Here is a 25,972-nt window from a genome sequence, read left to right as displayed (position 1 = left end):
TGCTTAGGCACCTGAGCACCTTTCAGGCAGGGACATTCCCCACTGGAGCAGATTTCTCAAAGATCCAATTTTGTGCTCCACTGCTGTATCACTTTCCAGTAGCCGACTTACAAAGGCTGTCTCTCTGAGGCATATCTTCCTGTATATCACCTCATATTTATTTCTCTGCACCTCCTATCTTGCAAAAAGTGGTTGCTTTTCTACTTGTAGAATTGCATCAATTCTTTTCTTAGATCTTCGATTGAGTTCTTAGGTATTCAGAATAATTTGACAGCAATCTAGATGAATTCCAGTCCCTTACTACTCCACCATCTTCCTCTGGTGAGACTGAGTATGGCTATTTTCATTAAATTTTTTTTGACAGGCTGTACTTCACTGGCCTCTGTTATACATTTAAAGAAAATAGTTTAGAAGATTTCTACAAATATTATTCTTACTAGTATAATAATGAAAATATTCTAAGATTTCATTGTAGTTCCTTTTGTTTTAGAGATATGCCACAGGAGGTAAAGTGTCTGTATTTTAAACTGACTTGAAAATACTTCATTATGTATTATGCCACCAAATTGATGTAATAATTCATTAATTTAATTTTGATTGTGATGTTTGAGGAATACTTTAAAACTTTTATCATTATATGAAAGTGGTTTGAAATCAGATCTTTAAAAATGGTACATTCAATGAAGTCTAATTTAAGTCTCTCTTTTCTTCGTATTGTTCCTTTCCTTTCTCTTTAGGCTTTCATTACAGTTTATCCATCTTTTTATGGAAAATATTTATATAACTAAATATGCATATATGTTTAGTTAGATATATATAACTAAAACTCAACCCTGTTTTAGTAGCACACTAAACACATTGTTTGGCCACTTGGTTTTTTTCTTAATTCCACATATCCTGGAGATAACTCCATAGTAGTTTACAGAAAGATCAGAAGACTTTTTAAAATTATGATAATTATAATTATCTTGGAGATAACACAGGTTAAGATCCAGACCACTACAATATTGTGAGTCAGATGAATTTTTTGGTTTCCCAGTGTATTTAGAACTTAGGATTATACCTTATTGTAGTCTATTAAGTATACAATAGCATGATATCTAAAAAATTAATACACATACCTTAATTTAAAAATATTTTATGGCTAAAAACTGCTAACCATCATCTGAGCTTTCAGTGAGTTGTAATCTTTTTGCTGGTGGCGGGTCTTGCCGTGATGTTGATGGCATCTGGTAGTGGTTGCTGAAAGTTAGGGTGGCTGTGGCTGTTTCTTAAAAGAAGACAACAGTACAGTTTGCTGCATCAGTGGGCTCTTCCTTTCACAAACAATTTCTCTGTAGCATGTAATGCTGTTTGATAACATTTTACCCACAGTAGAACTTCTTTCAAAATTAGAGTTAATCCTCTCCTACCTTGCTACTGCTCTCTTGACTAAGTTTAGGTAATATTCTAAATCTTTCATTGTGTTTAAACAATTTTCTTTTAAAAAAAGGATTTTATTTATTTATCCATGAGAGACACAAAAAGAAGAGGCAGAGACATAGGCAGAGGGAGAAGCAGGCTCTCACAGGGAGCCCAAAGCAGGACTCGATCCCAGGACCCTGGGATCATGTCTTAAGCTGAAGGCAGATGCTCAACCACTGAGCCACGCAGGTCCCCCTAAATTGTTTTCACAGCATCTTCCCACAGTAGAGTTCATCTCAAGAAACTTTCTTTGCTCACCCATAAACAGCAATTTTTCATTGGTTCAAGTTTTATCATGAGATTGCAGCAATTCAGTCACATCTTCAGGCTCCACTTCTGGTTCTAGTCCTTATGTTATTTGCACCAAAGATGCAGTTACTTCCCCTACTGAAATCTTGAATTTCAAAGCCATCCATGAGAGTTGATATCAGCGTCTTCAGAGTCCTATTCTTGTTGGGATTTTGACCTCTTTCCACAAATCATGAATGTTCTTAATGGCATCTAGAATGGTGAATGTATTCCAGAAGGTTTTCAGCTTACTTAGCCTAGATCCATTAGAGGAATCACTGTATATGGCAGCTATAGCCGGAAATGTATTTAATAATAAGAAAACTTGAAAGATGAAATTGCTCCTTGTTCCATGGCCTACACAATGGCTGCTGTGTTAGCAAGCATGAAAGCAACATGAGTCTCATTGTATATCTCCACCAGAGCTCTTGGGTAACCAGGTGCATCATCAATGAGTAGTAATATTTTGAAGGGAAACTTTTTGCAGAACAGTAGCCCTCAAAAGCAAGCTTAAAATATTGAGTAAACCATGTTGTAAAGAAAGGTGCTTACATGCAGGCTGTGTTGTTCCATTCCTAGAGCAGAGGCAAGTAGATTTACCATGATTCTTAAGGGCCTAGGATTTTCAGAATGGCAAATGAGCACTGGCTTACCTTAAAGTCACCAGTTGCATTAGCCCCTAACAAGACGGTCAGCCTGTCCTTTGAAGCTTTGAAGCTGGGCACTGACTTCTCTCTAGCTCTGAAAGTCCTGGATGGCATCTGCCAATAACAGAAGGCTGTTTCATCTATATTGAAAATTGGTTGTTTAGGATAGCCACCTCCATTAATGATCTTAGCTAGATCTTCTGGGTAACTTGCTGCTTCATCTTGAACTTTTATTTTATGAAGATGGCTTCTTAAACCTCATGAACCAACTCTGCTAGCTTCAAACTTTTCTTCTGCAGCTTATTGACCTCTCTGAGCCTTCACAGAATTGAAGAGAGTTAGGGCCTTGCTCTGGATTAGGCTTTGGCTTAAGGGAAGCTCTGGCTGGTTTAATCTATGTAGACACTTAAAGTTTGTTTACATCAGCATAAGGCTGTTTTGCTTTCTTGTCATTCATGGGTTCACTGAAGTACCACTTTTCTTTTCCTTTAAGAACTTTCCCTTTGCATTTATAACTTGACTTTTTAGTGCAGAAACCTAGTTTTCAGCCTGTCCTAGCTTTTTTTTTTTTTTTTGGTTTTTTTGTTTTGTTTTGTTTTGTTTTGTCCTAGCTTTTGATGTGCCTTCCTCACTTAGTTTAATCATTTCTAGCCTTTGATTCGAAGTGAAAGCTCTTCCTTTTACTTGAACCTCTTAGAGGTCATTGTTAGGATTATTAATTGGCCCAATTTCAATATTTTTGTATCTCAGGGAATAGGGAGCCCAAGGAGATGGAAAGAGACCAAAAAACGTGCCGTAAGTGGAGCAATCAGAACACACACAATTATCAGTTAAGTTCACTATCTGATTTGGGTGTAATTCATGGTGCCCCAAAACAATCAATAGTAACATCAAAGATCACTGATCAGAGGTCACTATAACAAATTCAGTAATAATGGAAAGCTTAAAATACTGTGAGAATTACTGACCTATGACAGTGATCCAAAGTGAGTCAATAGTGTGGGAAAAATGGTGCCAATAAACTTGCTTGATTCAGGGTTACCAAAAAACGTTCAGTTAAAAAAAAAAGGAGTATTTATGATGTGCAATAAAGTGAAATGCAATAATACAAAGTATGCCTGTATATGCATTAGTACAATAAACATGAAAATACGAATAATTTTCTACAGAAATATAAATCTCTAAAAATAACATTCTAAAAAAATGAATTCAAATAGTCCAGTAGCCCCAAAGAAAATTCATACAAGTCAAAAATATTAACTCCTGAAAGGAAGCAGTAGGTTTTATTTATGAGTTCTATGAAAACCTCAAAAACAGACAATTTCCAGTAACTTTTCCTAAAATAAAAATATGTGCCCTGGAATTAAATTCATTTGGTAAATATATATATATATATAAAAATTATTTCCACATAGTTTCACATTTAAAATGATTATTGTTCTGATTTATATAAGAAAGATGATTTATTCATTGTTCTCATTTATATAAAAAAGATGATTTATATAAGAAAGATGATTTATATATATATATATGAGCTGATTACTGAAATATTTTTCCATATAATTATTTGATACATTATTTAGTATGTTTCCTTATCTTAAAAGTTAATTTTCCTCACATTTGCAAATAAAGAACTTCAAAGTACTAACACATTATCACAAATGGTATTTTATTCCTGATTCTTAAAACTTACTGATCTGATTTGTCTGGTTTGAAGTGTTATTGGTTTTTTGGTTTTTTTGTTTTAAAAGATTTTATTTATTCAGGAGAGACACAGAGAGAGAGAGAGGGGCAGAGACACAGACAAAGGGAGAAGCAGGCTCTATGCAGGGAGCCCGAACGAGACTCGATCCCAGGATCTGGAGATCATGACCTGAGCCAAAAGCAAATGCTCAACCACTGAGCCACCCAGGCCTCCCTGAAATGTTATTGTAATAGATAATAGAAATAAATAACAGAGGACGCCTGGATACCTCAGTGGTTGAGCATCTGTCTTCGGCTCAGGGCGTGATCCCAGGGTTCTGGGATCGAGTCCCACATTGGGCTCCCTGCAAGGAATCTGCTTCTCCCTCTGCCTAAGTCTCTGCTTCTCTCTCTGTGTGTCTCTCATGAATAAACAAATAAAATCTTTAAAAAAAATAAAGATGAAAGTCTATTCAAGATTTTAGTTTTAAATATCTTGTTGTAAATTTGCACATTCATTCCAGTAGTACATTCAAAAGTCATTTGTGAAAGATAGTAAGAACCCAGTAACAGGAAGTTCTTTATTTTTGATCTTAGATGACACAGACAAGATATGTGTAAATATTTAAACCTGGATCATGGCCAAAGACTATCAGTGTTTGTCATCTTTTGTGCAGTGAAAGCCAATTACACTTAATAGTGCTAAATGATGATACTAATCTAAGTCAATTTGGCAAATGGTAAATTATAAAATTGTTACTGAGAATGACAAAAACTAAGTAGTTTATTCTTCTGAGCATTTTTCTGAAAACTTGCTTCCAGGATAGTGACACTTTAATAATAAAACCATCAACCAATGAGGTAACCCTAGTTGGGTGGCAGTAACGTTTGGGATTTATCAATATGACACTTTTCAAATCTGTTGCCATCCATGGTGTCCATTTAGACTTGTTATATGTCATTTTCATCTTATACAATAAATTTCCAAAAAGAGATCACCAAAAAAAAAAAAAAAAGACTATATAACTTGTAATGTCTCCTTGTGCCTTGTGCCTCCAAGACACATGATTGTAAACAGCATGTGGTAACAGAGTCCACCTACTGTGAGAACTTTGATGGCTGTGTATCAGGGGCGGATCCATGTTTTATAGAGCTTGAAGCCTGTACGGTTTGAGGAGTACTTCTTAAGAAAAGAGTTTAAAATTTCAAATACAAAATTTGGTACTGGAAAGGCTATGTACAAATGAGAGGCAGTGAAACTTAAGTTTCATTAATTTTGTGGTAAATTCACCTCTGCATCTGGCACATAAATATTCCATAATTATGAATAGTAATTATTGATTACTATTTATTAATAGTGATTGAAATTGAACTCAGGGTGAGCAGAAGGACATGGCAGTCCTGGAGGTGCCCTCCTGAAATGCCTTAATAGGTGGTTTAACAGTACATTAGCCTGAGTTAGTCTCAACCCGCTTGATCCACATCCTTTATTCATGTATGTACTAGTATGTACCTAGTCAGGTACAAGACATGAAAATGAAATATAAAGCCAAGAGGCTTTTATTTTCTTGACATTTAGAATATGACCATTTCCCAGAGATACGTGAACACTTATCTAACATTTAAATTAAATGCCAACACTAAAACTATCCAAAAGTTAAAAAATGAGTGAAGCTAGAGGATAGTCAATTGGCAAGTGATATAGATATGTTGTACATTAGACCCTAAAGAGTCTTGCATCACACCCTAAAGGTTCATAACTATGTCAAACTGAGGAGCATGGAGTTAAAGGGATATATTTTCTACTACACTTTGGTAAAGACCACATTCAGATATATGAATAGCAAGGAGGCTCACAAGGGTATCAACAAGTAAATAGACTGTTTCTAAACAGATTAAGGAGCGAAAACCTTTATGGTACAGATGTAATAACAACTTAAGAACTGCTGAGGCTTACTCTCTTCAAATTAATGACTCCCAATTCTTTATAACAAAAAAATAAAGAGAAATCATAGAATTAAGGAAAAATGAGAGAGTAAGACAGAGAAAATGTTCCAGAAATAATTTGTGAGCCACACATCTTACAGCTAACACTTACATCACTGCTAAACATAATGTACTAGAGTTAGTAACCCACAAAGAAAACCGTATTTGTATGGGGATGATTCTTTCTCTTTGGTTTATATGTCTGTATAACAGTGCTATATATAGCCTTAATTTAGGGTATGTCTTTGATACTCTTTTTTTTTTTTTAAGTTTTATTTACTTATTCCTGAGAGACACACAGGCAGAGGGAGAAGCAGGCTCCCTGCAGGGAGCCTGATGTGGGACTTGATCCCAGGATCCCAGGATCACGCCCTGGGCCGAAGGCGGATGGTCAACCGCTGAGCCACCCAGGCATCCCAACATAAGAATTCTTAAATCAACTTGTTAAATTCCATGGAAACCTCTGAGGTGATTTTAATTATAATTCCACTGGTCTTTACAGATTTGTGGTCAGAATTGATCTTTATCATATACAGTCTTTTCAGCCATAAGCAGGTGTACCTATATTTTAAACAGGTGTTTATTTATGTTGGTCAATAATGGTTGGTAATTTCTTCATAAATTTATTGTATATTGGGCAGCCCGGTTGGCTCAGCGATTTAGCACTGCCCTCAGCCTAGGGCGTGATCCTGGAGACCTGGAATCGAGTCCCACTTCGGGCTCCCTGCATGGAGCCTGCTTCTTCCTCTGCCTGTGTCTCTGCCTTTCTGTGTGTGTGTCTCTCATGAATAAATAAAATCTTTTTAAAAAATAATAAAATAAATAAATTTATTGTATATCTTTTGTTTATTTTCAGTGAAGAATCATACTAATTTTGCCAGAGAAGAGAAAATAGAAAAAACACACCTACCTTATTTTATAAGGCTAGGATAACCTTAATAGCAGTCAGGCCTTATTAGCTGTTGAGCCCAAGTAAAGTTATAGACTTTTCTTAAGAACATGGGTGTAAAAGTCTTGAATAGAATTAACTAATTGAATATAGTAAGGTATATTTTTATATTATTACAGATTTCTTCACTGAATAATATTTCAATGGACGTACAGTGAAATTGCTTCCAGTTTTTCATTGTTACAAGTAATGCGGTCATTGCCAATCTTTGGACATACATTGTCACATCATTTCTTTTTTTTTTTTTTTATGATAGTCACACACAGAGAGAGAGAGAGAGAGAGAGGCAGAGACATAGGCAGAGGGAGAAGCAAGCTCCACGCACTGGGAGCCCGACGTGGGATTCGATCCCGGGTCTCCAGGATCGCGCCCTGGGCCAAAGGCAGGCGCTAAACCGCTGCGCCACCCAGGGATCCCTGTCACATCATTTCTTTAAGATTTTCCAAAGTAGGGATTTTATTACAGATTAATCACTGTCATTTTATTACAGATTAATCACTTTCAATTAAAATATCTGAGTTGCATAAACAGATTGGAATATGGAAATTTCTGTTGCACTTGCATCAAGGTTGAAAAACACTACTGTGGACTGAAATCAGAAAATATATTGCTGCAAGAATTTATGTAGAATGGAGATCTCATTTTATTTCTTCACAGTTCACGAAATGTATAACAGCCTGACATTACTTGCAAGTCAAAAAATGATAGTTATCATTGAAATTACTTTATCACAATATAAGTACTATTTTGCCTGGCAGTTTTAGGTTGAAATATTTTTAAGTCTGTAGCATAATCTAATTACAAAGCCACTTAGTTAAATAAGAATGGTGAGCACAATTCCAACCACTTAAAAATGTAAAAACTATTTTTAACTTGAGGACTATACAAAAGGTAGGCTATATTTGCCCCATGGGTCATACTTAACGGACCCCTGTTCTATAAAGTCTTATATTCCAGTAAATGTAGGTATCTAGTTCTCCCAAACTGTGTAACCAGTAAATATTCCTTTCAATAATTTAATTCTAGTACAGTTAACGTACAGTGTTATATCAGTTTCAGATGCACAATATAGTGATTCAACAATTCTGTTCATTACAGGTGCACATCATGACAAGTGTACTCTTAATCCCCTTCACCTATTTCATGAACCCTCCGATACACCTCCACTCTAGTAACCATCAGTTTGTTTTCTGTAGTTATGAGTCTGTTTCTTGGTTTGTCTCTTTATTTCTTTGTTCATTTGTTTTGTTTCTTAAATTCCCACATGAGTGAAATCATAAGATATTTCTCTTTCTCTGACTTATTTCACTTACCCTTATGCTCCATCCATGTCATTGCAAATGGCAAGATTTCATTATTTTTTATGGCTGAATATTATTCTGTTGTGTATGTGTATATATTTTCTGTATCCATTCATCAGTCGATGGATACATGGGCTCCTTCTGTACCTTAGCTATTGTAAATGATGCCGCAATAAAGATAGAGGTGCGTGTATCCCTTTGAATTTGTTTTTGCATTCTTTGGGTAAATGCCCAGTATTGGGATTGCTGGATTATAGGGTAGTTGTATTTTTAAATTTTTGAGGAACCTCCATACTGTTTTTCCACAGTTGCTGAACTGGATTGTATTCCCACCAATAGTGTAAGAGGATTCCTTTTTCTCCACATCTTCACCAACACATGTTTAGACATTCTGACAGATGTGAGGTGATTGTGGTTTTCATTTCCCTGATGATGAGTGGGGTTGAGCATCTTTTCATGTGTTTGTGGGCCATCTGTATGTCTCCTTTGGAAAACTGCATGTTCATGTCGTCTACCCTGTTTTAAATTGGATTATTTGTAGGTTTTGGTGTTGAGTTGTGTAAGATCTTTATATATTTGAATACTAACCTATTATCAGATATATGATTTGCAAATATCTTCTCCCATTCAGTAGGTTGTCTTTTAGTTTTGTTGATTGTTTCCTTTGCTGTGCAGAAGCTTTTCATTTTGATGTAGTCCCTATGGTTTATATTTGCTTTTGTTTTCCTTGCCTCAGGAGACATACCTAGAAAACTGTTGCTGCAGCTACCAGAGAAATTACTGCCTGTTGTCTCTTCTAGGATTTTTATGGTTTCTAGTCTCACATTCAGGTCTTTAATACATTTTGAATTTATTTTTATATATAGTATGAGAAAGTGGTCCAGTTTCCTTCTGTTTCAGGTTGCTGTCTAGTTTTCCCAATACTATTTGTTAAAGAGACTGTCTTTTTCCAATTGCATATTCTTTGCCTCCTTTGTTGAAGATTAACTGATCCTATAAACATGGGTTTATTTCTGGGTGCTCCATTCTGTTCCATGGATCTATGTTGTTGTACCAGTACCATATTGTTTTGATTCCTACAGACAGTTTTGATGAAATCTGGAATTGTGATACCTCCAGTTTTGTTCTTCTTTTTCAAGTTTGCTTTAGCTATTCAGAGTCTTTTGTGGTTCCATACTTATTTTAGGATTATTTATTCTAGTTCTGTGAAAGATGCTGTTGGTATTTTGAAAAGTATTGCAATAAATCTGTAGATGGCTTTGTGTGTGTGTGTGTGGGGGGGTAATATAGACATTTTAACAATACTGACTCTTCTACTCCATGAGCATAAAATACCTTCCCATTTGTTTGTGTCATCTTCAGTTTCTTTCATTAATGTTTTAGAATACAGGTCATTTACCTCTTTGGCTAAATCTATTCCTAGGTATTCAGCTTTGGGCTGCAGTTGCAAATGGAGTATTTTTCTTAATTTCTCCTTCTACTACATTATTAGTAAAGAGAAATGCATCATATTTCTTTATATTGGTTTTGTATCCTGTGACTTTGCCAGATTCATTTATTATTTCTCATAGTTTATTTTGTAGAGTATTTAGGGTTTTCTGTATATAGTATCATGTCATCTGCAAATTGTCCAAGTTTTACTTCTTCCTTACCAATTTAGATGCCTTTTATTCCTTTTTCTTGTCTGATTGCTGTGGTTAGGACTTCCAGTACTATGTTGAACAAAAGTAGAGACACTGGACATCCTTGTCTAATTCTTGATCTTAGCAGAAAAGCTCTCAGTTTTTCACCATTGAATATGATGTTAACTATGGGTTTTTTATATATGGCCTTATTATGTTGAGGTATGTTCACCCTAAACCTACTTTGTTGAGGTTTTTATCATGAATGGATGTTATACTTTGTCAAATGCCTTTTCTGTATCTAATAATCACGTGGTTTTTATCCTTTCTTTTGGTGTGTCGTATCACGTTGATTTATTTGCAAATATTGAACCAATGTTGCATCCCAAAAATGAATTCCACTTGACCAAGGTGAATGACTTTTTTAATGTATAGTTAGATTTGGTTTGGTGACGTTTTGTTAAGTATTTTTCCATCTGTGTTCACCAGAGATATTGGCCTGTAATTCCCTTTTTTGTAGTGTCTTTATCGGACTTTGGTAACAGGGTAGTGGGAGTCTCATAAGTGAATCTAGAAGCTTTCCTTCCACTTCTCTTTTTGGAATAGTTTGAGAGAATATATACAACTCTTCTTAAAATGTTTGGTAGAATTCACCTGTGAAGCTGTCTGGTCCTGGATTTTTTTGTTTGCAGAGTTTTTTGATTATGGATTCTATTTTCATTGCTGGTAATTGGTCTGTTCAAATTTTCTGTTTGTTCCTGAGTGAGTTTGGGAAGATTGTATGTTTTTAGGAACTTACCTATTTCTTCTAGATTGCCCAATTTGTTGGCATATAATTTTTCATAATGTTTTCTTATAATTCTGTTTCTTTGGTATTGGTTGTTATTTCTCCTCTTTCACTTATGGTTTTATTTATTTGAGACCCCCCCACCTCTCTTTTTTAATGAGTCTGGGTAAAAGTTATCAATTTTGTTGATCTTTTCAAAGAACCGGGTCCTGATTTCATTGACCTGGTTATCCTTTTCTTCTTCTTCTTTCTTCTTTCTTCTACTTTTTTGTTTCTATTTCATTTATTTCTGCTCGAATCTATTATTTTCTTCCTTCGGCTGGTTTGGAGTTTTGTTTGTTCTTCTTTTTCTAGTTCTATTAGATGTAAGGTTAGGTTATTTATTTAAGATTTTCTTGCATCTTGAGTGAGGCCTGTATTGCTATAAACTGCCCTCTTAGAATAGCTTTTGCTTCATCTCAAAGACTTTAGACCATTGTGTTTTCATTTTCATTTGTCTCCATGTAACTTTTTATTTCCTCTTTGATATTCTGATTGACCTATTCATTGTTTGATAGCATGTTATTTAACCTCCATGTATTTGTGTTCTCTACAGATTTTTTCTTGTGTTTGATTTCTGGTGTGCTAACACTGTGGTCAGAAAAAATGCATAGTATAACTTTAATCTTTTTGAATTTGTTGAAACTTGTTTCGGGGCCTCACTTGTGATCCATTCTGGACGGTAATCCATGTGCATTTGAAACAAGTGTGTATTCTGCTATTCTAGGATGAAATGTTCTGAGTAGATCTGGTCTAGATCCATCTGGTTAGATCCATTTGATCCAGTGTATTATTTAAAGCCACTGTTTCTTTGATTTTCTGTGTGGATGATTTATCCATTGATGTAAGTTGGGTGCTAAAGTACCCTACCATTATTTATCACTATTGACTATTTCCTTTATGTTTGTTATTAGCTGCTTTATGTATTTGGGTGCTGCAGTTAGATGTGTAAATATTTACAATTATTATACCTTCTTTTTTGGATTGTTTCCTTTATCGTTATATAGTGTCCTTTTTCCTTTATTAGTCTTTGATTTAAAGCCTATTTTTTCCAGCATACGTTTTCCTACCATGCCTTTCTTTTCACATCCTTTTGTAGAAGTGTTTTTCCATCTTTATTGTACTTTCAGTCTGCATGTGTCTTTAGGTCTAAAATGGGTCCCTTTGGGGCAGCATATAAATGGGCCTTATTTTTCTTTTCCATTCCTTCACCCTGTCTTTTGTTTATTTTTTTTCACCCTGTCTTTTGATTGGAGTATTCTGTCCATTTACATTCAAAGTAACTATTGACAGGTATGTACTTATTGCCATTGTATTACTTGTTTTATGGTTGTCTTTGTAGTTCTCTGTTCCTTTGTTCTCTTGCTCTGTTCTCTCATGATTTGCTGCCTTTCTTTGTGATATACTTGGATTCCTTTCTCTTTATTTTTTGTATATTACCAATTTTTTATTTGTGGTGACCATTAGGTTTATATATAACATCTTCTGTATATTACCAGTCTATGTTTAGGTGATGGTCACTTAAATTTGAAACCATTCTTTTAGCACTAAATTTTTACTCCTTTCCCAGCCCTGTTTTATGTATATGGTGGCCTACTTTATATCCTTTTATTCTGTGAATAAAAGGTAATTGGTCTGTTCAAATTTTTACAGGTGTGATTTTTACAGGTATATTTAATTTTAGTGCCTGAGTGATTTTTACAGGTATATTTAATTTTAGTGCCTTTTTGCTTCTTTTCTTTCTCTTGCCTGTGATCTTCCCTTTCTGCTCAGAGCCCCCTTTAACATTGCTTATAGGGCTGGTTTAGTGGTGATGAATTCCTTTAACTTTTGTTTGGGAAATGCTCTCTCTCTTTCTATTATAAGTGATTTCTATGCTGGATAGAGTATTCTTGGCTGCAGGTTTTTTCTTTCAGTCCTTTGAATATATCATGCCACTCTTTTCTAGCCTACAAATTTCTGCTGCAGAATCTGCTGATAGTCTTATAGGATTTCCCTTGTATGTAACTGTTTTCTTTTCTCTTGCTGCTTTTAAAATTCCCCTTTTGCTGGCTTTTTGCCATTTTAATTACTATGTCTTGGTGTATACTTCTTTGGGTTAATTTTTGGGGCATCTCTTTACCTCCTGGATCTGCATTTCTGTTTCCTTCCACAGATTTGAGGAGTTTCCAGCTATGATTTCTTGAAATAGAATTTCAACCCCTTTTCTCTCTCTTCTCCTCTGGGGTCCCTATAATGTAAATGTTATGCTTGATGGTATTGCTGAGTTCCCTTAATCTGTTTTCATTTTTATTTTTTTTTCTCTGTCCAGTTAGCTTGATTGTTTTCCATTACTCTCTCCTGCAAGTCCCTGATTTGTTCTTCCACTTCCTCTAGTCTGCTATTTATTGCATCTAGTGTATTTTTTGTCATCTCTGATTAGCTCTTTTTTATGTTTTCTGTCCCTTTCTTGAGGGTATCACTGAGTTCCTCTACTTTTTCCTCAAGTCTAGTATCTTTATGGCCATTACTTAAAATTCTCTATCAGGTATATTACTTATCTCCATTTCATTTAGCTGTCTAGCTGTGATTTTTGTCTTGTTCTTTCATTTGGGACATAGTCCTCTGTCTCCTCATTTTGTGTAACTCTGTGTCCTTTTTTATTTTAGGGAAGTCTGCCATATCTCTTGCTCTTAAAAGTAGTGGCCTTAGGGGAGCCTGGGTGGCTCATTTGGTTAAGCATCTACTCTTGGTTTCAGCTCAGGTTGTGATCTCAGGGTTGTGAGATTGAGTGGGGCTTTGTGCTCAGCAGGGAGTCTGTTTGGGAATCTCTTTCTCCCTCTCTTTCTGCCCCTCTGCACCCTATGTGCTCTCTTTCAAATAAATAAATAAATCTTAAAAGAAAAAAGAAAAGTAGTGGCCTATGAAGAAGAGTGCCTTGCAGTGCAATGTTCCAAGTTCACAGAACTCAGCGCTTCAGGTATGTCTCCTATATGGGTTGCTTGTGCAGTTCTGTATGGCTGAGCTGCATTTGCCTTTAGCTTTGTCATCTACAATGGCTCTCTTTGCCTTTTGTGTGCAGAATTTGGTCACTGTTTTGAAAATGGGCCATTCTGGGGCCATGGTGGGCCTAAGTTGAGTCAAACCAGGCATTTACCAGAGATGCAGTAGCACAAAACTGCAAAGTTGGCCCCTGTGTTGGCCCTTGAGCTTTTGCTGGTGGGTGGGGCCTATAGCTAGAGTTGATGTCTCCCTTCAGCCCACTGCTGGTGCCACAGGTGGGCTGGAGTAGGGGGTTATCTTACCTTCTACCTTGGGTAGGAGTCACTTTGGAGTGGTGCTCACCCTTGTCAGGGCTCCTTGCACACTGCCAGTCTTGTGGCACCGCTTTGGATGAGCTCCTGCCACGGACATACTAGAGGGGGAAAGTCTACAGTAGAATGTAGGGGTGAGGCATGTGGTGCCAGCATGGTCTTCACTAGTCTGCTGAGGGAGAAAACCTGCAGCCACCTGGGAAAACTTGCCAAGACTGGTGGGGTTAGGGATGCAGATTGGCAGAAGCGCAACAGGGCAGGGTGCACTGTTAGTAAGCTAAGTGAAACATGTTGGTGCTGTGCTGGTTCCTGCAGGTATCCATGTATTTAGGCTGGAGGGCAAGGGAGTGAAATGTTGCCCAGAAGCTATTTTGTTCTTGGAGAAGCCTCCCAAAGATCCCTGCCCCTCCAGCACATGCTCTGAGATTAGTAAATAAATCTTATTCCCCTTATTCCCCAGGCATTTTTCAAACTGCTGCTTATATGTCATAACTCAGTGGGACTGTTTATAGTAAAAAAGATTAAGGGCAGAAAGTCTGTTTCCTGTTGTCCTCCCAGCTCTTCCAGAACTGAGGCCACTGATTTTTAAAGTTCCAGGTGTTACATCCCACTGATTTTTAAGAACTTGTGAAGTTAGGCCCTTCTGGTTTTCAAAGCCAAGTGTTATGAGGATTTGTCTTCCCCATGTGTCTCCCGTGCCTAGGATGCCTGGTATGCCTGATATGGGGTCTGTTGCTCTCTCCTCTCCACATCTGCAGTATCCCTCCAGGGGAGAGTTCTGTGGGTCCATTTGGCTCCTGACAGCATCTCCACCTTTCCTTCCCTCTTTGATGTGGCTTCTTCTCTGTATTTACCTGTAGAGAGTTTGATCTGTCAGTCTTTGGGTCATTTTCTGGGTTATTTACACTGATGTAGGTGTTACCTAGTTGAATCCATGGGATGAGTTAAGCTTATGAACCTCCTACTCTGCCATCTTCCCTGGAAGTCTCTGCAACCAATAAATATTCTGAATTTTTAAAAACAAACAATTTGAAATTATGTCTTTTTCAATTTGCATTTATTTGAATATTAACAAAGTGAATTATCTTTCATGAGAATAGGGCATTTATATTTCTTCATGGTAAACTGGCTGTATTCTTTTTCCATTTTTTAAAAAGATGTATTCTAGAGAAAGAAGGATAAGGAAAGAGAATCTCAAGCAGACTCCCCACTGAGCAGGGACCTTAATGTGGGGCTCGATCTCATGATCCTGAGATGACTTGTGCTGAAATTAAGAGTCAGACACTTAAATACCTGAGCAACCCAAGTTCCCCTTCTTTTTCCATTTTTATTAACAATATTCCAGCAATCTTTTTCACACCAAAAATAGTTCAAAATCCTTTTTAGTGGCTATTCCTACTTTAGTATTATTTTATATTGCTTTCTCCCACACATCCAAGACTCCTCTGTATTTAAAGATATGCCATTACCTAACAGAGCTGTGTTTTTTAAATCTATACATATATGCACCAGATACCAATTATGTTACTTTTTCTCTATTTTCCCTCCTAGCATAACTTTTATTTGTCCTTCAAGATTCAGATCAAGGATCAGTTCCTTCTCTTTACCTGCACAGCAAATATTTGTGCAAGTATCTGTTATAAAACCTATCATACATTATATAATTAACCATTGTTCACAATGGTCTGTCTCCTCATCTGGGCTCACAGCTTCTTGAGACATGGAATCACAACTGATCTCTACATTCCTGAACAGTGCCTGACATGTAGTTAGCACTGATTATCTTTTGACTGTATGAGTTCAAGATCACAGTAATATTAATAATGTTAACAAAGTAGCATATGTCAGACACACAAATGTCAAATTTGTACAGTAGTATTTCTTATAAAATGTTTATCATAATATAATATACAATTGAATTTTGAAGTCCTCTCAGATATTAAAATCTCACCAAAGAACATAGCAATAGAGTTTTTTTTCCCTGACAAAACTATGTCAGACATTTAGTTTAAAAACTTGCATTTTTCCCTTAGGAATTAAAATAACTTATTTAAATAATGCTATTGCGTATAGTCATAATCTACTATTCAAGAAAATTTTCTTATATTGGTAAAGAAAACTAAGAGAATTAAAACAAAAAAAATACTCCTCAGTCATGTCTGATTTGTAATCTGAACAGTAAGCTCTTTTGTTCAAAATCTTTGTAACTATGACCAAGATTCATTTGGATTAATCTTTTATTTTGCTTTATTTCCAAAGGACATCCATTACTTTGCACTAGATAAGGGTGAATTGGCACTAGCTGAAGTGGCAAGAAAAAGAGCTTGTGATATTGATGCGGAATCAATAACCTCTGGAGTTGGTAAGAATTAATGCTGTTTTCTTTAACTACTTTTTGTTTCAATCAATACTTACTCAGTATCATTTATATTTATGTTTGTAGGACATGGCTGGTTAATTTGAATTACTTTCTTTGTAAAGAAAGTGACTTTTAAAAAAGAATTACGGTTGGTAAATAATACAATATGCATATATAAGTGGGAATTTTGGTGATATAAAAATTAATAACCACTGATTAATCACCATTTAGGAAAAAGTTAAAAGGACACCGTTCTTTTCATAAGATTTTTGAGGAAGAGTTTATTATCATAAGTGCTCTTATTAATATTAGCCAACACAGGAACTTTTATAATTACTTATACACATAAACATGTCATATCTCAAAAGAATTCTGTCATATATCAAAGTATTTCACATGGAAAAAAAAAGTATTTCACATGGGATTTTAGGTTTTATGGGTAATTTGTTCTCATTTAGAAGCTACTAGTCATTTTACAGCATAGTCTTCCAAAGAAGACCAATCAGAAACCTAAATTTAATCTACAGGTTCATTCAAAATTTTATATTTAAAAATGTAGTTTTTAAACTACTGTAATATCAACATGAGCTTCCATTTCCTAAACTTAAGTTTGTCTGATGTGACTAAATCTGGTATTACTGATCTCTGGACATCCCAATTCCCATTCTTTCTGGCTTTTACTATTCCTGGATTAGGCAAAGGATCTTCAGAATTGTAAAAGAATTCATTTCTCTGTGGAACTCCTAATAAACAAAGAAGATTTATACCTTGTAAGTTTACTTCAAATTATTATAACAAGTCTCCCCAATGATTGATCCTCTTTATTTTTATAATGCTGTTTGCACCAAAAGGAGCAATTGTCAGCTTCTAATGATGGGGGTTTTGCATCTTAACGCTATTTAAAGTTACTAAGGGTAAAAAGGATTGTGAAAAATTATCACAAAATTTCCCGAAAATGAAGAAAAACTCCACTTTTCACCAGAATGCTTTCCATGTGCTGTGAGTGGTTTGATTAGATTACTGTAGCCAGCTGATACTTCCTAGCCAAGGACCCTTTTTGAGCCCTACTTCATTTCTAGCAAATATCTTTCTTCATTGAAACCCCGATCCTCCCCACTTTTCAGCCTTTCTTTCAGGCTTTACCCTTTGACCTTGATTACTCTCCCTTGACAAAGATACCATTCAGTAACAATAGTACCTATCAAGAGGTGAACATTCAGATGAATGTTCTACTCCACTTTTATTTTGGAAACTGGGGTAACTCCCACTCAAAATTAGAAAAGGAATTAGGAAAGAATCTCTAATTTGTTCATTGTAGTTTCTGTCTAGTTATTAAAAAAAATTAAAGATTTTATTTCTTTGAGAGAAAGAGCATGAGAAAGTGAGAGATCACAAGCAGGGGACAAGGGTAGATGGAGAAGCAGACTCCCTGCTAAGCAGGGAGCCCAATGAAGAACTTGATTGTAGGACCCTGAAATCATGACCTGAGCTGAAGGCAGACGCTTAACAGACTGAGCCACCCAGATGCCATGTCTGGTTCTTCCATACAGCCCACATTATTCTGGGGAAAGCTAATTTTCTCTCAAATTCCTTCAATTTAGTCCAAATCTGCTTTCTCATACTTTTCTGAAAGCAGAAAATAATTAAGTTTTTGGCTTTCAAGAGTGTTCTTTGATGCAAGCCATCAATATAACTAAAAGCAAGAGTTGCCAAAGGAAAAGTTAAATGATAATAATCTGAACAATTTGAAATTTTTTTAAATTTTTTATTCTGGTATAACATACATACAGAAGAGCACATAAATCATAAATGTGACTCAACAGATTTTCACAAAGTAAATACATTCTCATAACCATTACCCAGACCAAGTAACATACATTACCAGGACCACACAATCTCTCTCATATCTACCTTAAGGTACTACATCCTGGCCCAACTATCTTTACTTATAACACTATAAATTAGTTTTACCATTCTTTCAAATTTTAAATAAGTGGAATATATATTATTCTTTGGTATTTGGCTCCTTTCACTCAACTTTATGATGTAAAACGTGGATCTGCTGGGTATGTGCTTAAAGTGGATTTGCTGGGACAAAGGATATATCCATATGTTCAACTTCAGTAGTGTGGGAAAAGAAAAAATTTTCCTCTGTCCTTTAAGGTTTTTCCACCTGAACTAAAAAATTTATATAAGACTGATTAATAGAGAAACTAACGATATGTTGGCTAATTGTATTCAAATTTTTTAAAAGATCCAAGAAAAAAAAAAAAGACTGATTAATGGAAAATGAAACAAGGTTTAACCCAGGAAAACTGAATATCTCACCAAAACAGCTGAAGCCACCAGCTTAAATACCATCTCCATCTAAAGACAAAAGAAGATTTGCAGGTAGAGGATTAGTTATGGAGGGTACCATAAAAAGCATAGTAAACAAGACTGAAGTTGTCATGCAGATTTAAATTCATGCCTTTTCCACTGGTAACAGTTTCTAGACATTTAAGGGTAATCCCCTTCTTCCTGATACCAAGGGAGACACCCTTATAAATGGAGGTTTCCCTTATACATGGAAACTTAGGTTTCAGAGATCTTCTAATATCTACAGTTTCTTTAAACATACCAGCTCAGAATAATCAATATGCCAAAGAGACATTTTTGAATCAAATTTATATATTCTTTTTAAAAAAGTTTTTATTTAAATTCCAGCTAACATACAGTGATTTAATATTAGATTTCATTCTTTTTTAAGGCTGAGTAATATTCCATTGTATGCATGTATATATGTACACATGTATACATACATACATACATACACACCACTTCTTCTTTACCCATTCATCAGTTGATGAACATTTGGGTTCCTTCCATAATTTGGCTGTTGATAATGCCATTATAAGTATCGGGGTGCATGTATCCCTTTGAAGAAGTATTTTTTTTATTCTTCAGGTAAATGTCTAGTAGTGTGATTGCTGGTAGTTCTGTGTTCAATTTTTTGAGAAATTTCCGTCCTGTTTTCTAGAGTGGCTACACCAGTTTGCATTCCCACCAACCCACCAGTGCAAGAGGGTTCCCCTTTCTCCACATCCCAAAGATGCATAGCTTAGGTGGAAAAATCTGCTCCCTGACAATAGCTATTTCCAGTTTTCCTAAGGAGCTGTAACAATTTGTCTTCTCACCAGCAGTCCATAACAGTACAGCTTGCTCCATGCTCACTGGTGCATGATACCGTCTGTCGTGCATTTTAGCCATTGTGGTGGCTAAACATTAATATTTGGCATATGTGACACACACACATACATATATAAATATATGTTCCTAGGCTTTTTATTTAATTGGTCTCTTTGTACTTGCACAAATATCTCAGTGTTTTTTTTTTTAATTGAAGTATAGTTGACACACAATATTACATTAGTTTCAACTGAACAGCATAGTTATACCACAAGTTTATATCCTATTTCATGTTCACAAGTGTAGCTATCCTCTGTCACCATCTGCTATTCCAGTACCACTGACTAGATTCCCTATACTGTACCTTTCACCTCATGACTTCATTCTGTAACTGGAAGCCTGTATCTTCTACTTCCCCTTCATTAATTTACCCATCCCCCACCCATGTCCCCTCTGGCAGCCCTCAGTTTTTCTCTATAATTACAGGTCTGTTTCTGCTTTTGTTTGTTTTTTTAGATTCTGTGTATTTATCTATGTCTGACTCATTTCTGTGTATTTATCTATGTCTGACTATGTCTGCTAATTATTATTAGCATAATATCCTTAGGTCCATCCATGCTGCCTCAAATAGCAAGATCTTACTCTTTTTTATGGTGGAGTGTGTGTGTGTGTGTGTGTGTGTGTGTGTTACATTTTCTTTATCCATTAATCTATTGATAGACTCTTGGGTTATTTCCCTATCTTGGCTATTATAAATAATGCTGCCATATATAGGGGTACATATATATTTTCAGATTAGTGTTTTCATTTTCTTTGGGTAAATACCCAGTAGTGGAATTACTGGATTATATGGTTTTTGGTTTTTTTTCTATTTTTTTTAATTTTCTGAGAAACATCCACATGGCTTTCCACAGTGGCTCTACCAATTTACAATAGATAAAAGTACCTTTAGCTCCACATCCTCGACAACACTTATATCTTGTCATTTTGAATAGAGCCTTTCTGACAGGTATAAAGTGGTATCTCATTGTGGTTTTGATTTTGCATAATTCTGCAAATGTTGAGCTCTGTTTCATGTACCTATTGACCATATGTTTGTCTTTTTGGGGAAAATGTCTTCAGGTAGGTACTCTTTCCATTTTTTTAACTAGATTGGTGAGTTTTTTGGTGGTGGGTTGTACACATTTTTTTTTGTACACATTCTTAACATATTTTGAATATTAACTGCTTATCAGATGGATCACTGCAAATATCTAATCCCATTCAGAAGGTTGCTTTTTGTTTTGTGGATGACTTGTTTCACTTTTCTTAAAGGAAAAAGCAATAGCTTTTAATTTTGGTGTGGTCTCAATGGTTTATTTTTGCTTTTGTTTCCTTGCCTGAGGAGACAGGCCTAGAAGATACTGCTAAGTCTGCTGTCAAATAAATTATTACGTTTTCTTCTAAGGTTTTATGGTTTTAGGTTTAACATTTAAGTCTTTAATCCAATTTGAGCTTTTTTTTTTTTTTGTATGGTATAAGAAAGTAGTCCAGTTTGTGTTGCATATAGCTGTCCAGTTTTCCTAGCACCATTTGTTGAAGAGACTGTCTTTTCTCCATTGTAAATTCTGAAGATTAATTCACCTTGTAAGTGTGGGTTTATTTCTGGATTGTCTGATCTATGTCATGGATCTATGTGTCTGTTTCTGTGTCAGTACCATACTGTTTTTGATTACTACAGCTTTATTGTGTATCTTGAAATCTGGGATTGTAATATATCTCACAATTGCTTTGCCTATTCAGGATCTTTTGTTGTTCCATACCAATTTTTGATTATTCTAGTTCTGTGGGGGGAAAAGCTATTGGTATAAATAAGGGATTGCAATGAAACTGCAGATTACTTTGGGTATTATGGACATTTTAACAATACTGGTTTTTCCAATCCATAATCATAGAATATCTCCATTTTTCTGTGTCTACAATTCCTTTCATCAGCGTTTTATAGTTTTCAGAGTACAAGTCTTTTACCTCCTTGATTAAGTTTCTTCTTAGGTATTTTTTTAAGTGATATTGTGAATGGAATGGTTTTTTTTTTTTAATTTCTCTGCCACTTCATTATTAGTGTATAGAAACTCAACTCATTTCTGTGTATTAATTTTGTGTACTGAAACTTTACTGAATTTATTTATCATTCCTAGTAGGCTTTTGAGGGAGTTTTTAGAGTTTTCTATGTATCGTATCATATCATCTGCAAATGGTGACATTTTAACTTATTCCTTATTAACATGAATGCCTCTGATTTCTTTATCGTGTCTGAGTGCTGTGGTTGTGACTTCCACAGTTCAGTGAAAGTGGTGAGAATGGACATCCTGGTCTTACTTGAGCTCTTAGAGGAAAAGCTCTCAGCATTTTACCATTAAAAATGATATTAGCTGTGGATTTCTCATATATGGCTTATATTATGTGGTGTCATATTCCCTGTAAAGCTACTTTATTGAGAGCTTTTGTCAGAGATAGATGTTGAATCTTGTCAAATGCTCTTTTTTTTTTTAACATCTATTGAAATGATCTTGTGATTTTTATCCTTCATTTTATTAATGTGGTTTGGCACATTGGATGGTTTGCAAATATTGAACCATCTTTGCCTTCCCGGAATAAAGCCCACTTACTTGTAATGAATGATCCTTTTAATGTCATTGAATGTTGTTTGCTGATATTTTGTGAAGGGTTTATGTATCTTTGTTCATGAGGGTTACTGGCCTATAGTTTTCTCTTTTTTTTTTAGTGTCTTTGGCTTTGGTATTGAGGTATGCCAGTCTTGTAGAATATATGTGGAAGTTTTCCTTTCTCTTCTGTTGTTTGGAATACTTTAAGGAAAATGGGTACTGTTTTTTAAAGATTTCTATTTATTTTTGTATTTCAGAGAGAGACTGAGAGAGCACAAATGGGGGGTAGGAATAGAGGGAGAGAGACAGACTCCACAATGAACATAGAACCCAATGTGAGGCTCAATCCCATAAGAGTTTTTTGATTAGAGATTCAGTCCTGTTACTACTAATTGGTCTGTTCAGATTTTCTATTTCTTCTTGATCCAGTTTTGGAAGACTGTAGTTTTCTAGGAATGTATCCATTTCTTCTAGGTTGTCCAATTGGTTGATATATAATTTTTATATCTTTATGATCATTACTTTCAATTATTTATCAGGTATATTGCTTATCTGTTTCTTTTATTTTGGTTTTGTTCTTTCACTTGGGGAGTATTTCTCTGATTCCTGATTTTAGGCCTACTTCCTGTGACTGTTCCTATGAATTATGCAGGACAGCTGCTTCTCTGAAATGTGAAGGAGTGGTCTTGTGTATGATTTTACCCTGCCACTGGGTGGCAGTGTGGCTGGCATGAGCGAGGAGTCATAGGACATTCCCTGCTGGGGCTGCCCTAGTGGAATGGCCATATCTTAAGTGGGCATAGGCTGGGACAGTCCCAAGATTTCCCACACAGAGGGTGTCCCTGCAGAATTGCTGAAGCAGATGCAAGCTATGGTGTCCTAGGTTGCTCTGTGCTGGGGGGCCTTTGGCAGGGTAATTGGTTCCAAAGCAAGTATGAGCCAGGAGATCCTGAAGAACTCTGAGCCAGGGTGTTCTAGGGTGCACCGTGCCTATGCCACCCTGGTGACATCGTAGAGCTGCAGCATGTACTGCACCGGGGCCACCTTGGAATGGCGAGGGATGGTGTGAGCTAGGGGCACAGGGCTCACAGAAGTGGTAGGCCATCTAGGATACATGGACCCAATCCTATCCACACTATCAAGGTGGAGGGTTTATGTAAACCTTGGCGCTCACCAGCCTCTCTGACCCAGAGTTCCAGCAGCTCCTCCACTATTTGGTAGGGTTTTAGGGCTAGTTCCTTTATATTTTAGTCACTTTTAAACAACAGCTTTTTTTCTATGCCTCAGGGTGTCTGGGACTGCAGGGAGCAAGGGATCTAAAACTCACTGAGACTGCAGACTGGCTGTAATGTCCAGACCCTGGTCCACTCTGTGCCATCAAGGTTGAAGAGAACGTAAGCTGGCACTCACCTGCCCCCTTTAACCTGGAAAGAATTCCAGCAGCTCCCATTATTTGGGAGGGTTCTAGGTCTTATTCACTTGTATTCTAGTTACTCTTTTAAACTACAGCTTTTGTTCCATCCCACGCGACTGACAAACCTGCTTATGGTCCTCAGTACTATCCCTCCTCACTGCTGTTTGCAGCATCAGGAAAGGGTGGTCCTTTCATCATTATGTCTCTATCTTGACATTGTCTGTGTGGTTACTCTTTTGTTGTGAGGAAACCGTTCTACCAGTGCACGGTTCTTTAGGAGGAACTGCTGTGTAAACAGGTATAGATTTGGTGTGTCTGCAAAGGAGGGGGAGTTCAGGGTCTCCCTCCATCGCCATCTTGGACCCGGTATCTCACTGTTTTAAGGAATTCTGGCTTAAAGTCTTTACTTATTTGTTGAAATACAATTGATACATAATATTAGTTGAAGGTGTACAACATATTTATTCAACAATTATATACATTATTAAATAAGCATGATTATGGTAGTTACTGTGTCACCATGCAAACTTATTACAGTATTATTCACTGTACTTCCTGTATATTTTTCATGCTTGTGATTTACTTATTTTACAAATGGAAGCTTATGGTTCTTAATCTCTTTCACTTATTTTTTTTTAAGATTTTATTTATTCATGAGAGGGGATCCCTGGGTGGCTCAGCGGTTTAGCGCCTGCCTTTGGGGGAAGCAGGCTCCATGCAGGGAGCCCGCAGTGGGACTCGATCCCGCGTCTCCAGGATCACACCCTGGGCTGCAGGCGGCACTAAACTGCTGTGCCACCAGGCTGCCCTCACTTATTTTGGTTATCCCTACCCACCTCCCTGTGGCAGCTACCAATTTCTTGTATTTATGAGTCAGTTTCTTTTGTTTGTTCAGTTGTTTTGTTTTTTAATTCCACATATAAATGAAGTTATGTGGTATTTGTCTTTCTCTGTCTGACTTACTTCACTTAGCATGATGCCCTCTAGGTCCATTTATGTTGTCTCAAATGGCAAGATTTCCCTTTTTTATTATGGTTCAGTAATATTCCTTTGTGTGTGGTGTGTGATACAAACATGTATACAAACACACACACACAAATCACATTGTATTTATCCATTCATCTACTGATGACCACTTGCATTGCTTCCATATCTTAGCTATTGTAAATATTCTGCAAAAATGACATTTACGTCTTTTTGAATTAGTGTTTTCACTTTCTTCAGAAAAATATTCAGGTATGTAATTATTGGGTTCTATGATATTTCCATTTTTAATTTTTTGATGAACCTCCTTACTGTTTCTCATAGTGGCGACACCAATTTACATCTTACCAACTGTACATGACTATTCTCTTTTATCCACATCCTCACTAATGCTTTTGTCTTTTTGATACTAGCCATTCTGATTGCTTTGAAATGATATCTCATTGTGATTCTGATTTCCATTCCTCTGATTATTAGTGATGGTGGGCATCTTTTTATGTGTCTCTTGGCTATATGTCTTCTTTGGAAAAATGTCTATTCAGGTTCTCTACCCATTTTTTAATCAGACTATTTGGGGTTTTGGGGAATGGGTGAGTCATATAAATTCTTTATATATTTTGGTTTTTTTTTAAAGATTTTATTTATTTATTCATGACAGACACAGGGAGAGAGAGAGAGAGGCAGAGACACAGGCAGAGGGAGAAGCAGGCTCCATGCAGGGAGCCTGACGTGGGACTCGATCCCAGGTCTGTAGGATCACACCCCAGGCTGAAGACGGCGCTAAACCACTGGGCCACCAGGGCTGACCTCTTTATATATTTTGGATGTTAACCCCTTATCAGACATCATTTCCAAACAACTTCTCCCATTCACTAGGTTCTCTTTATGTTCTGTTGTTGGTTTCCTACACTATGCAAAAGCTTTTTAATTTGATATAATCCCCATTGTTTATTTTTGCTTTTGTTTCCCTTGCTTGGGGAGAAAAAATTCCAGAAAAATATTGCTAAGGCTGATGTCAAAGACATGACTATATTTTCCTTGGGAAGTTTTATGGTTTCAAGTCTCATATTTAGGTCTTTCAGCCATTTTGAGCTAATTTTTTGTTTATGGTGTGATAAACTGGTCTATCTTCCTAGCACCATTTATTGAAGAGATGGTGTTTTCCTCATTATATATTCTTGCCTCCATTGTCAAAGATTAGTTAACCACAGGAGTGAGCATTTATTTCTGGGCTCTCTATTGCCATGGATCTACGTGTCTGGTTTTGTATAAGTACCATACTGTTTTGATTACTATAGCCTTAGAATAATTTGAAATCTGGGATTGTGATACCTCCAGCTTTA

General features: G+C 36.1%; 1 protein-coding gene across 12 annotated transcripts in view; it reads left to right on the top strand.

The window, feature by feature from the left end:
* The window catches only part of WDPCP (WD repeat containing planar cell polarity effector), a 426,161-nt gene that overhangs the window by 264,918 nt on the left and 135,271 nt on the right, over positions 1-25,972 (top strand). For 11 of the 12 annotated variants that reach the window (XM_077915604.1, XM_077915602.1, XM_077915603.1 and 8 more), the window contains one exon: positions 16,319-16,421. In XM_077915604.1, coding sequence (XP_077771730.1) covers positions 16,319-16,421 — 103 coding nt within the window. Of the gene's footprint in view, positions 1-16,318; positions 16,422-17,113; positions 17,161-25,972 lie in introns of those variants that run through there. The other variant, XM_077915610.1, reaches the window with a different exon arrangement.

Source organism: Canis aureus, chromosome 11, assembly GCF_053574225.1.
Source record: "Canis aureus isolate CA01 chromosome 11, VMU_Caureus_v.1.0, whole genome shotgun sequence".
Lineage (NCBI taxonomy): Eukaryota > Metazoa > Chordata > Mammalia > Carnivora > Canidae > Canis > Canis aureus.
This window is presented reverse-complemented; position numbering and strand designations above follow the sequence as displayed.